Genomic DNA, 15,000 nt, shown 5'->3' with positions numbered 1-15,000 from the left:
CTCTCTCTCTCTCTCTCTCTCTCTCTCTATCTGTCTCTATCTGTCTCTCTCTCTCTCTCTCTCTCTCTCTCTCTCTCTCTCTCTCTCTCTCTCTCTCTCTCTCTCTCTCTCTCTCTCTCTCTCTCTCTCTCTCTCTGAGTCTGTGCTCAGAAGAGGCTGACTGCAGGAAGTGTTGTATATTGTATATTGTATTCATATACAAAGATTATTTTTAAAGTTTTGTATATTCAATTTTAAGTTTTGTTACAATGAATTGAAGTTACATTTTGCCGCGAAGTGCGAGTTAATTGTGTAGTGTAGCTTCATTGATCAACCAGGCTGTGATTCATACAGCAGCGGCGTCCAACATCCTGGTTGACATTATTACAGACAAGGAAGCCCGGTCAGAAACCGGGCCGCGTGAACATTGATCCTTGGAACCGCCTCATGATAACCTCAAGACTAACCCCGTGAGTGTATGCATCGCCAAACTACCAGAGCAAGTTATCTCACCCAGGTAATGAGTCTAGTACTCACCTAGCGTCTGTGTACTCACCTAGTACTCACCTAGCGTCTGTGTACTCGCCTAGTACTCACCGAGTACTCACCTAGCGTCTGTGTACTCACCTAGTACTCACCGAGTACTCACCTAGCGTCTGTATACTCACCTAGCGTCTATGTACTCACCTAGCGTCTGTGTATTCACTAGGCTATGGGTATAGCGTGTAGGAACTGTCCCGAGTGTAAGAGGTGCCGCCTGGTATAGTAGGCTGCTAAACGTGTTTAACTTGTTCATGATAAACACTGGTATGTACCCTATAATGCTGGCACCTATGATAAACCTTTCTCTATATATGTAGATATAGAGAAGGGTTTATCCCCTCCCCCCCATTATATAGCCCCGGGGAAGGTTTCTCTTCAACCCCCTCCCCCCCCCATCCGTCACAGCGATCACGTCACCGATAAACTGAATTGCCCGAACCTAACTTATCCGAGGATCGACGAATAGAAAACGGGATGTCACATTAATTTTGCGAGTCGTTATGATTTTAGTGGATAAGTTTTTGTCCTTAGGGGATTGGGATTTATACGTTAAATTACGATGTACTATTGTAGCGGAGGGGTTGAATATGAGAGTTTCAGGAGAAGTTTCAGTATTGAGTATGGCTGAAAATGTTAAATAAATTATTTTACAATATGGCCTGACGGTCAGGCCAGATTTATAATTAACACTGAAGCTGTCAGCATCTTCGGAGGCAGCGTGGAATTGGTTAATAGTTAGCTGGAGCTGCAGTATATGCATCTAAGTAGCCTGACGTGATACATGTCAATATCAGCTTGACTAGCTATGAGAACCTGATTCTAATATGAATTTCTTTCTTCCCTTAGGTAAGCTCCCTCCATCTGGTGAGCTCTTCCCCAATGGGCCTCCACCTGAGCCCCACCTGCCCCTGAAGAACACCCTCTTGGGGCTACCTCCAAGCCCCAATACTTTCCCCCTCCTCCCCCAGTAGCTGGGGAAAAGCGCACCAGCTTACCCCTGGAGTTCCAGGGCGCCGGCATCCCGTAGGGAATGTTCAGCTGCGTAAACCTGTTCATGAGGAGGTATTAACATTTACCGACATTGGAGAACAGCTGGGCACTGGAGTTTGTGGGCTGGCGTGACCCCAGTGTCAGGAAGTCGTCGGTGTAGCGAAGGCCGCGGGGTAACGGTGTGCTTAAACACAGAAATAAAAATAAAGAAAAGAAAGGAGTTATTAATGGCGGGCAAACATCAGTGAGTGTTCACTCGGAGTGTCGGTGGCAGAGGGCATCATCCGCCAAGTGTTGAGTGTTGAGATAGTGATTGTGTAACATCAGACGCCAGACATGCCGGGGCTGGACGCACTCATCGCCCTCAAAGACAGAGCCAAGGAGGTCAAGGAACGATTCTCCAGCAGGTAAGTTGGCTCCATGATTAAATTGTATATATTGTGGAGATTAAGACACACTGACGTACCTGAAAACATCCCAACCCTCTCATGTGAGACCAACATTCCAGGATGGACACACAAGTCATTTTCATTTCATTACATATGAGTTGAGTCATTACTTCATATATTATTTGCTGTAACTCTACCCAGGTTTTGATGCTCATTTTCAGCTAAATAACTGTATTGGACGTGTTGCTTTGGGCAAATTGTTGAGTGTATGAATTTAATTAATGTATTGCAATAGTGTTCTCAAGCTAGCCTAATTATTTTGCTGAGGAATCGAATTAATGAATGAAAAGGTTTAGGCTTTTATTAAGCAAAATACTAATATTCCTCTATGAAAAAGAGAAATATGAGTCAGGGAGAATGTAGGCCAGTTGTTTGCCAGCCTTTTTCTACTTCATTTATAACAGCCTTTTCCACTTCATTTTGTTGTGATTTAAAGCTTACAATGAACGGGATAGCTGGTTCAGTATCTACATTGTCTGTAACAATAACAACCTTGGGTCGAGAACGACCTCGTAACGTTTCCCAGCTCGTAAACTATTTACCAAATACAGACTAAGCCGTCATGACCAAAACAATGTACAGGTTTTGTTACGCAAGTGATAGATTAATCCCGGCGTGTAGTCAGGAAATGTTTTAGCGTTAGCCTCAGACCTGTGAATCAGCCAGTAACATTGGCCTGCTGATGTTACTTACCAACTACTAATTATGAAGTCGTGTTAAGACTTCTTACTCCATCCATAATATTGATCTTTACTTATTATGAAAATGGTTGATGCAGTTGTTGAGTATTACTCTTCGTAATGGATCTAACTAACACTACACAGGAAGGTGGTAGCCTAATGTGCACGAAAATAGTTGACTCGACGCTTTTGTTTTTTTTAGATTTCATCAGTTTGTGTTACCTTGGTTTATTATCAAGATATTTAGACCTGTTCAGAGAAATATTTATTACAGATCATTTTCAGGAAGTTTCCGGGTTTATTTCTATGTTTATACATTTGACTGGTGTAGCCATGGCGGACCCCGCGTCGAGACTACAGTCCTCGCCCATGTTGACCAGAACACACACTAGAAAGTTGAAGGGACGACGACGTTTCGGTCCGTCCTGGACCATTCTCAAGTCGATTGTGGACCATTCTCACAATCGACTTCAGAATGGTCCAGGACGGACCGAAACGTCGTCGTCCCTTCACTTTCTAGTGTGTGGTTTGGTCAACATACTTCAGCCATGTTATTGTGACTCCTCGCCCATGCCTGCTGGCCCTATGTTATTCAGTAACACAGATTCCCACCTGACACCTGAGTCAGTTTGCACTGTGAGGTGGGCCTTACAAGCTGGGATGTAGGCTTGAAGGAGGGACCCCGACTACTGATCACATAGCCCTTTATTAGCAATCATCCAAAATAATGAAGATTTTCTGGCACAACATAGCTCGCTCTTGATACACTATGTACGCCCTTCATATAGTCTAGGGCAACTGCATAAATATACATATACTTAAATGTGTTAACACAAAAAAGTTGGCCAGCGAGCTCAGATAACTTAAGCCCAAGTTTTTACATCGCCCAGTGATCTAGGCCCTAATACGTACCTGCCAGGCCTAAAATTTTACATAGGGGGCTAAAACGTCCAAAAATGATAGAATCTGCGAATGAAATAATGATAGAATCTGCGAATGAAATATACAAAATATGGATTGTTGTACTCTAAATTAGTTCCTTTTGAACTGTTGGTACTTGTAAATAGCATCAAGAGTGAAACAAGACTAACGATAAACCTAACATAACTCGGCCTTGGTTTAAATTAGCAACCGTAGGTGAAGCATGTGCTGGGTGTAGCATGTGCTGGGTGTAGCATGTGCTGGGTGTAGCATGTGCTGGGTGTAGCATGTGCTGGGTGTAGCATGTCCTGGGTGAAGCATGTGCTGGGTGTAGCATGCTCAGAGTGTGTAAATATCGCGACCCATCCCTCAGGAATGATAGTACTTATAGTAACTATCTTGTGGACAGTACCATTATGTATTATCATGGACCACCAGTAAACCACTTTTTGTATTTTAAATTTTATAGTCAGAAAAAAAAAAGTTTAAAACAATTTTAAATATTTCTAGGCCTAGTATAGCACATATGCACTATATTAGGCCTGATGTAGCGTGTATTAGGCCTAGGTTTGCCAGGAGAGGTTAGTTTAGGTCTTATATTTAGATTGTGGTTAAAAAAAACTTCCGGTTTGTTAAAATTCAATAATTTAAGCTAACTTTCTGGTGGTCCATCACTACATATTGGTACCTTCCATTAAATAGTTAATATAAGTACTTTCATTTCAGGAGAATGACTGAAATGTCTATAACGTCATAGTATGATTAGTTTATATTAGTTCTACTTCTAATTGTCTCATCATCTTAATTTGTTTATATAAGTTGTGCCAATATGTCTTAGCGTTCTAATACTAAGCCAAAATTAGTCTTTACAGTATATCACTTTTCAAATTTTAAGCTAAATGACACTCACTTTATGCCTAAAATGTAAGTTTAAGTTAGACTGCGGTTGACCTTGTTTAGTCCAGCCAGTATTGTAATGATTTGTATAAGTTGTTACGATGAAAGATTTTGATTTTGATAATGACAATATCTACGTGGTGTGTTATTGTGACTCTTATGGTCAATTAAATTCAATGTTTATTCAGAAGAATGTGTGTACAAAGAACATAAGAGAGATTGTAGAGACAGGAATTACACATACTAATGAAGCCACTATTATGCAAAGCTTATCCGGTAAAACAAACGTATATGTATTTAACGTAGTGTAATTTTGGTGTAAACTTAACCAATTATAAATGTGCAATCATTTATGAATAAAGTTTTTTATTTAGACAGTACATATATGTACTGTATTATGCCTAAAATTACATATATTAAGCCTAAGAATGCTTATATTAGGCCTAAGAAAGATTAGGTTAGCTTTTTTGCAGTTTTTTGACAACAGTCCTTATTTGTGTACGTATTCTAAAGTCACCATCAATGTCAGAGGAAGAGTTATGTTCTAAAATACTCGTATATTATTGCCTCTTATTATATTACTGTACATTTTCAATATATCATGACTCATTTTTTTAGACTATATACAAGAGGTGTTACATTCTTGTACAGCCACTAGTACGCGTAGCGTTTCGGGCAGGTCCCTGGAATACGATCCCCGCCGCGAAGAATCCTTGTTACAACCAAGTACACATTTTACTGTTGAGTTAAACAGAGGCTACAGTTAAGGATTTGCGCCCAGTAAATCCTCCCCGGCCAGGATACGAACCCCATGACAAAGCGCTCGCGGAACGCCAGGCGAGTGTCTTACCACTGCACCACGGAGACTGATAGGCCTTTTGAGACTTATTTTAAATATAATAGGGACTGAGAGGGAAGGTAGGAACCGGAGTCGATGGATTCAATCACGGGCTAAAACGCCAACAAATGTGATCAAGAATCCGTTGGAGGTTAGGCTTTTTTTGTTTTTATTTGTAACGGGTTTTCAGAGCTTTTGTACTCGCTGTAACGTTGTTGTTGTCCTTGTCGTATGTTTAACGGGTCGTAGGCTGGAATTACGGAAATAATTATGTCTGATAATTTCGTGATAGGTTGTTGTTATATTGCTTACGTTTAATTTGTAGTAGGTGGCAGTTGGGATTTTGAATGTAACGGTGATTTAGCAGGGAATTTGTGGCGTTATAATATATCGTGTCTTGGACAATAAGATATGAATTGAGGCCGTATATATAATATATATAATGGAAGGGAGTACCACCTCTAGCTGGAAGAAGGGGGATCCAAAGCCTCTGAGGAAACCACGCATAACGCATTAGAGGGAATGTTTAGATCCCCTCCAATACAGTTTCTGTGTACTTTTCTCCTATCACCCCCTTCCTTTTTTGATTTTTTGTGCTTTATTATGTATTTGATGGTTACAAGATATACATGAGTTGATACAAAAATAATAATAATACAAAAAGGTGCTTAAAAAGGTTATGGATCGCTTGAAAAACACGACAATGGGAAATATTGATGAATGTCACAGACGGGTTCGATCATTGTTGCAAGTCAAACATATATATATATATATATATATATATATATATATATATATATATATATATATATATATATATATATGCGAACAAACCTGAATGGTCATATATATTCATATATATATATATATATATATATATATATATATATATATATATATATATATATATATATGTCGTACCTAGTAGCCAGAACGCACTTCTCAGCTTACTATGCAAGGCCCGATTTGCCTATTAAGCCAAGTTTTCCTGAATTAATATATTTTCTCTAATTTTTTTCTTATGAAATGATAAAGCTACCCATTTCCTTATGTATGAGGTCAATTTTATTTTATTGGAGTTAAAATTAACGTAGATATATGACCGAACCTAACCAACCCTACCTAACCTAACCTAACCTAACCTATTTCTAAAGGTTAGGTTGGGTTAGGTAGCCGAAAAAGTTAGGTTAGGTTAGGTTAGGTAGGTTACGTAGTCGAAAAATAATTAATTCATGAAAACTTGGCTTATTAGGCAAATCGGGCCTTGCATAGTAGGCTGAGAAGTGAGTTCTGGCTACTAGGTACGACATATATATATATATATATATATATATATATATATATATATATATATATATATATATATATATATATATATATATATATGTATATATTGAGGAATTGGCCATATAAATTGATGAATTTATATAATATTGAGGCCGTAGGATGCAGGTTCAAACCTGCATCCTATAGGTAAACCAGTTTACCTATAGGACTTTATTTACCCAGTTTACTGGGTAAACTGTTTGCAATAATATAATTCTTGCAGAGAGGATTTAGTTTTGTCGGAAACATTACTGTGTTACAGTATGTCAGCAATTTACATAATTGTTTTAAATTAAACTCTTTAGCCAAACGTGGCAATATTAAGTCTTTCTATTTAGAAATGTAGGCCAACATTAAGAATAAATTGTTAGGAAAATAAGACAAGCGTTAGATAGAATGATTTTATAATAATTCCCGTTGTCGGGACATGAAGCCTTTACCTAGGCCTATAGAGGTCCTTTCTAGGCGTGCTATCGACCTTTTCCAGGATGCATTCCAAAACTACCTAACTCGATTAACTATTTAACTGCTAAGTGAACAGAAGGTATCAGATGAAAGAAAAACGTGCCCAACTGTGTCTGTTCAGTCCAAGGATTGTGAGCCGAGGAGAAAGACTAGAGTGTGTGTGTATGAGAAACAATAATCCCGGATGTGAGTAATAACACCGCATAGGAAGGAAGGTTTTGTGGTCCAAGACCACTGTAACCGGTTCTTGGGCCTTAGGCGTTTGGCGCCCTCTTTTGTGAGAGGCTATAGTGTGTTACATGTTGGGAGAGGTTAGAGTAACTTTATTCTTCACTTTTTCATTTCTCCACAGGTGTGGAGAAATTTTTTCATTTCATTTTCATTTTTCTTCATTTCCTTCGACTTTTCTCTGCTAATAACAACTACAACAACATTATTATTTCACTTAATTCCTGTCTGAGAAGAATGACAGCAATTATTACAAGTAAATGCAAAATAATGTTATATGAAGATTTAAACTATAGAAACGTTTTACCACAGTTTTCATATTAGTAATGTACGTCTCAATTATTACATTAACTATCATTAACATTGTACGTAAATGTTAGTAATGTGATTTTTACCGTGAGAAAACTTGCCTTTTGAATTCCACCATTAGATCTAAACTAGGCTGTTTGTGTTATGGTGGCTCGAAGCGTATAAGGCTTGGACTTGAAGAATCCGACTCGTCTAATACATTGGAGCTTCACAGAAATGAATAGAAATATATATTCGTACACCTTGGTAATCCTTTGTGAGTCAATGGTATTAACTATAAAAATTGGGATGAATAATTTGAGTAATTACAGGGTATCGTAGGCATACTTTACAAATATTTTTAAGGAATCGTTGCCATATATTTCTTCCAAGAGGGAACTTGGTACGTGATAACACTTTGATGTACGAGGTAAATACATTAGTTACGGCAAATCATATAAACAAATATATATGGTGTTGATGAGAATCTTTCGCGTTACTATAATAATTGGTCCGTTTTTGCTGGCAGTTTTGAAACGGGTAGCACAACCAGGGTTTTATAATTATATTTATATATTATTAATAAGGAAAGACACTGGTGGCCCGTGACAGAGAATGTTATAGGAGGTAATGAGGGAATTTTTAGTGGTTATAATGTAATTGACGATCACCCAGCCCGAGATGTAGTGCTATCATAATGTAATTTAGGAAGGAATGGCCGTTTTTAAATTTGGTGATTAAATTTGGGACGGGGATGACGTAATTCGGAAAGGATATGACGTAATTTGCAACGGTTATGACGTAAATCGGGACGGTGATTACGTAATTCAGGACAGATGTCACGCAATTCAGGAAACTAAGAGATTAACTAATTAATGGAGGCGATGACGTATGGAGAAATAATGTAATTATTGTAGAAATAATTGAAACAGTCGTGGTTTAGGGCGGTGGCGCTGGGTTAATAGGTTGGTCAATAAGCTGGTGGCTTGATAAGAGTGATAGTGAGCTTTGACTCTACGTGTTGTGAAGATGTGGGTAGTGGTGTGTCATGTCACGACTACCTTCCTCCTGCACTGTCACATCTTCCTCTCCTGTCACACTATCATTTCTCTTCTCTTTGTGCCTCCCGACTGCTCCTCCTCCTCTCCCTCCCTGCCTCTCCCCCCTTCTCCTCTCCCTTATGCCTTCTCCATATCCCCTCTGTCCGCTTTGCCACAGGATTTGGGTCTGATGAAGCGCCTCCAAGCCGCTTTGAAGACTATTCCCAACAGACACACACCAATTTGACGGCTCTGCCCCAAAATACGGGTTTTCCGCACTGTCCGTATGGCATCATTTCACTTCTCTCGCCCGGGAATTTCCGCCTCTTGTGCGCGGCTGGTCGTAGCACTCTCTTGCCCTAGCCTCGTGCAGTTGGGGAGGGGAAAATATGTAGGTATTCAGAGGAGATGCGTGTTGATTTTGCCCCTCGAAAATGGTTCACGTCCATTAGCTGAGGGGCAGAAAGGGAACAGGGTAAAAAGTTAAATGAGGGGAAATTAAACCAACAGTCACGGATAGCCATAAGGTGAGGAACCGCTACCTGCTATCACAGATAACCGCAATCTGGGAGGGGGGGAGGGAAGGCTTACTTAGTCAGATGTAGCCATAATATAGACATATTAAGGGGGAACGCTACTCACATTCATATATTGCTATAATGAGCGTAAAATATACATTTACCGTAGCAAAGAGGCAACGATATGCAAGTGAGGTTGAGATCCTCCCTACCTACCTGTCCACTGACATACACACTTCAGCGGTGGTGCTGTGATGTGCTCCATGATGGCTGGGGCCATGATGGCTGGGACCATGATGGCTGGGACCATGATGGCTGGCTCCATGATGGCTGGGACCATGATGGCTGGCTCCATGATGGCTGGGACCATGATGGCTGGGACCATGATGGCTGGCTCCATGATGGCTGGCTCCATGATGGCTGGCTCCATGATGGCTGGCTCCATGATGGCTGGCTCCATGATGGCTGGGACCATGATGGCTGGGACCATGATGGCTGGCTCCATGATGGCTGGCTCCATGATGGCTGGGACCATGATGGCTGGGACCATGATGGCTGGGACCATGATGGCTGGGACCATGATGGCTGGCTCCATGATGGCTGGGACCATGATGGCTGGCTCCATGATGGCTGGGACCATGATGGCTGGCTCCATGATGGCTGGGACCATGATGGCTGGGACCATGATGGCTGGCTCCATGATGGCTGGGACCATGATGGCTGGGACCATGATGGCTGGCTCCATGATGGCTGGCTCCATGATGGCTGGCTCCATGATGGCTGGCTCCATGACGGCTGGCTCCATGACGGCTGGCTCCATGATGGCTGGCTCCATGATGGCTGGCACCATGATGGCTGGCTCCATGATGGCTGGCTCCATGATGGCTGGCTCCATGATGGCTGGCTCCATGATGGCTGGCTCCATGATGGCTGGCTCCATGATGGCTGGCACCATGATGGCTGGCTCCATGATGGCTGGCTCCATGATGGCTGGCTCCATGATGGCTGGCTCCATGATGGCTGGCTCCATGATGGCTGGCTCCATGATGGCTGGCTCCATAATGGCTGGCTCCATGATGGCTGGCTCCATAATGGCTGGCTCCATGATGGCTGGCTCCATAATGGCTGGCTCCATGATGGCTGGCTCCATGATGGCTGGCTCCATGATAGCCATCCACATATTGCTGTTGGAGTTCGCTATTCAACATTCCAATCATTTCCTTCTCCTATCTCTTTACCAACCAGTCCCGCGCTGCTTCTCTAAACCAATAAGAATTACGAATTAAACATGCAACTGTAATCTCCCTTGACCGCTTCTAGACATAACAGAGACACGGGTGGTTGTAGATCACCTAATCGTATACTGCTCCACATCAATTCCAGACAATTGTTTTTGTACAGAGATAATTTGCATAGTTCTAGCATTGTTGCCGTCTTCACGGTGATGCAAGGTTGCCATTCCTCCTCTCAGGGAGTGCAATTTTGGTGGCGGGAAAAATGTATTTATGCAGACGAGCGCCGAGAGATTTTTTGCGAAAAATAAAAGCCGCCAAAAACTCGTGACTGTATCGCTAAAATTATTCAAAATGCTGCTTGATGACGTCATCTGAAAATAACGGTAAGGCTAATAATATTTGTTTTTTTTATTAGTTTTATTATGCCGGCAATATTAAAATATTTAATATTCGAGAATATTAGTGATTTTGTTTGTTGTTGAAGCAGATGTGAGTGTCTTTAGTGAGTGTCTGCTGGACTGTGAGTGTGTCTGCTTCGTGGCCATGAGTGCCTCTAGTGAGAGTGTGCAGGACTGTGAGTGTGTCTGCGTCGTGGCCATGAGTGCCTCTAGTGAGTGTCTGCAGACTGTGAGTGTGTCTGCTTCGTGGCCATGAGTGCCTCTAGTGAGAGTGTGCAGGACTGTGAGTGTGTCTGCGTCGTGGCCATGAGTGCCTCTAGTGAGTGTCTGCAGACTGCAGTCGTCTACAGTGGCGTCTTCAGACACCACATAGACAACACTGCTCACCCCCCCCCACTACACCTGACTAATCTTTGTAAATGCTTCCTCCTTTTTTTCCGGTTTATTCCTCACTATTTACGTGCTTCCATTCCTCCCCCATTTTTTCTCTATTCTTCCGTCTTATTATGCCCTACTCCTCACCTATTGGTATTATGTACCTAACCTCCCTAATGGTATAAATCCAATACGCCCAGTACAGTCCCGTCACTTGAGAATGAACCATGTTGGTTCGAAACGTTGTGTAAATTTATAATTACTGTAATACATCCTACAGTTAATTATTTTTTGTAGTTTATCTCGAACAAAGATGACATTTGGAGAACTCTTCCAATTAAAGCAAGCTGCAAGAGCACTAATCAGAGGGACACAAGCCCTTAACAACAAAATAATCAACACAGAATATGTTGTCATATTCAATGAAACATGTCTAAATGAAACCCTGCTGCCTGTATACACCAATATATATAATACATATATATTATATATTGGTATATTTTATATATATATAATTTTTTTTAAGATGTAAACCGTGGTAAGCACGTATAGGTAAACACATTCAGAAGAGTGCTCTGTGGGTCTGCAAGAGTGGCGTGCTGCCAATATATCATGAAGCACATCAACAAATGAGAAAGGATGCAGAGACATGCTATTAAACGTCTCCCAGAAGTCAAGAAGTATGAGGAGAGAACCGAGTCAGTGTGCTCACCACACACACACACACACACACACACACACACACACACACACACACACACACACACACACACACACACACACACACACACACATTTTTTGGGAGATGAGGAAAATGTGGCGCCGATCGAGTAGTTTTGAACAATTGGTGAAGGATGAGGGCAAGCCTCTTAGGTGAAACAAATGACAAGCTCGCCTCCCCTTGCCTGGCGCCGGGCCCCTTATCTCTCTCTCCCAGGGGGGCTTATCAAGGGAGGGGGGGAGTGTTGGGGAGGGAGAGTGTTGGGGAGGGAGAGTGTTGGGGAGGGAGAGTGTTGGGGAGGGAGATTGTTGGGGAGGGAGAGTGTTGGGGAGGGAGAGTGTTGGGGAGGGAGAGTGTTAAGGAATGGTCGAGGAGGATGGAGAGGGAGACGGGGGAGTGAATTTCATTTGCCATTCCGACAAATGGAATTCAGTGTGACATAAAAATGTGCCGGACCCACATGGTGTGAGTGAGGTGACGAGCCACGACGTGACTATGGCGCCAGAGAGCACCACGTCAACGACATTATGGCGGGAACATGTGCTACGCTTTCCAACTTCGCAATGGCTTTTAAATACGTGAATGGTGAAATACTCGCCACCTGTGTGAGACCAAAATTGGAATATGCAGCGGTTGCAAGGCGCCCATACCTCGAGGAGGGAAGAGGGAGTTATCAAGGGGAAAGCGTCATTTCATTACGACTATACAGCACGGGGAAGGGATCAGGATAAGGATCTACGGGCTCACCATAGCCCGTGCTACTTGGAACTTTGTTCCAAGTAGCGAATTTTTAACAACAACAACAGGATAAGGATTTGGGATGGGACGGGGGGAAGGAATGGTACGTAACCACTTGGACGGTCGGGGGTTGACCGTGGACCTGCAAGAAGCGAGACCGTCGCTCTACCGTCCAGCACAAGTGTGTCATATCTCAAGGAACACATCAATAAATTGGAAAAGTTGCATGGCCATCCTACTACATGGGTTCCGCAACTTAATAACAAGAGCTAAGAAGAGAGGCTATAGATAGTAAATATACCAAAGCTAGAAGATAGAAGTAACCGAGGTGACATGATCACTATGTACAAAATAGTAACACTAATCGACAAAATAGACTAAATTGTTTAAACTTTCCTCTTAAAAAGCAAAGAGACTAAAGTTTCAAGGTAAGGAAATGAAGGTGCCGAAAAGGTATTAGAAAGTTTTCTTTTGTAGAGTGGTAGACATTTGGAACAACATGAGAGAGGTGGTGGTGGTGGAGGCCAAAACCGTCAGTAGTTTCTAAGTGTCAAATGACAAAGAGAACTGGGAAGACGGGACACCACGAGCGTAGGTCTCATCCTGTAACTACACTTAGGTAATTAAACACACACACACACACACATACACACACACACACACACACACACACACACACACACACACACACACACACACACACACACACACACACACACACACACACACACACACACACTCTCTCGATTGTGAAATGGTACATAAAAACAAAGCAACAAGATCAGTAGTGGAAGGGGGAGTAAAGAGCAAAGGAAAAGGGAACATGTTCCTGAAAATTGTATATACCAACATAGATGGAGTGAGGTCAAAAACTTTGGAGTTGCAAGATATAATCCAGCTTAGGGTCCCAGATATTGTTGCATTATCAGAAACGAAACTTGAAGGAAATATAATAAATGAAGTCATATTCCCAAGAGGCTACTCAGTTTGGAGACGTGACAGGAAAACTAGGAAGGGAGGAGGAGTGGCTGTACTGGTGAAAAAACACCTGAAGGTAAAAGAGTTAATATTTGAAAACCCTCGAGATATTGACATAATGGCATTGCAGGTCTGGAATCAGGATGATAACCTGATAATTGTAAATGCCTACAGCCCACCAGCAAGCAACACGTGGACAAAGGAAGAACTGGATGACAAACGAGAGGGCCTCATAATGGTCATGAGAGATATTATTGTACAAGCAGATAAAGATAAATCACGACTGTTGATACTGGGGGACTTCAACTTTAGAGCAATAGACTGGGAGGCCTATGAAGCAAGAACGGAGGACTTTTGGACATGCAGATTTGTGAACCTCATTCTGGAGACATTCTTGTATCAACACATAAAGCAAGCCACAAGAATGAGGGAAGGAGATATACCGTCAGTACTGGATCTAGTATTCACCAGGAAAGAAGAAGAGATTTTTGACATCCAGTACCTTCCTCCCTTGGGAAAGAGTGATCACGTCCTGTTAGACATTAAATATGCTTTAAGATATCATCTAGAAGAAAATGGGGACATTGAAACAGTTGATAAACTCGATTTAAAGAGAGGCAACTATGGGGAACTTCGAAATTTTTTTAATGAGTGTAATTGGACAGAATTGTTGCTAGGCAGGGAAGTAAATGAAATGTATGCCAAATTTTTAAAACTATACGAGGAAGGCACACAAACATTCATACCAAAACAGAGATGCAGGACCAGAAAACAGGATTGGTTCGACAGAAATTGTGAGAGGGCAAGAGACCAAAAGACACAAAAATGGAATCAGTATAGGAAGAGGCCAAACCCCCAAACATACCAGCGATACAAAGATGCGAGAAACAATTATACAGCAGTAAGGAGAGAGGCAGAAAGAAATTTTGAAAAAGGGATAGCAGATAAATGTAAAACAGAACCGGGCCTATTCTACAAATTCATAAACAACAAATTGCAGGTAAAGGATAATATCCAGAGGTTGGAAATGGGAAACAGATTCACGGAAAATGAAAAGGAAATGTGTGAAACATTAAATGAAAAGTTCCAAAGTGTGTTTGTACAAAATGAAATCTTCAGAGAACCAGACACAATAAGAATTCCAGAGAACAACATAGAGCGGATAGAGGTGTCTAGAGATGAAGTGGAAAATATGCTAAAGGAGCTCGGGAGGAACAAAGCAGCTGGCCCAGATGGCGTTTCACCATGGGTTCTGAGAGAATGTGCATCTGAGCTCAGCATTCCACTTCACCTGATCTTTCAGGCATCCCTGTGTACAGGAATCGTAGCAGACGTGTGGAAACAGGCTAACATAGTTCCAATCTACAAAAGTGGCAGCAGGGAAGACCCCCTC

At 41.8% G+C, this 15,000-nt stretch overlaps 1 protein-coding gene across 1 annotated transcript in view; it reads left to right on the top strand.

Annotated features, from left to right (window-relative positions):
- The window catches only part of LOC123768544 (vesicular glutamate transporter 1), a 221,503-nt gene that overhangs the window by 6,698 nt on the left and 199,805 nt on the right, over nt 1-15,000 (top strand). The window contains exon 2 of the mRNA XM_069336351.1: nt 1,369-1,919. Coding sequence (XP_069192452.1) covers nt 1,849-1,919 — 71 coding nt within the window. The 5' untranslated portion in view covers nt 1,369-1,848. The remainder of the gene's footprint in view (nt 1-1,368; nt 1,920-15,000) is intronic.

The sequence above is a fragment of the Procambarus clarkii genome, chromosome 35 (genome assembly GCF_040958095.1).
Source record: "Procambarus clarkii isolate CNS0578487 chromosome 35, FALCON_Pclarkii_2.0, whole genome shotgun sequence".
In the NCBI taxonomy this organism is placed as follows: Eukaryota; Metazoa; Arthropoda; class Malacostraca; order Decapoda; family Cambaridae; genus Procambarus; species Procambarus clarkii.
Note: the sequence above shows the minus strand (reverse complement) of the source record. Positions and strands in the feature narration are given on the sequence as shown.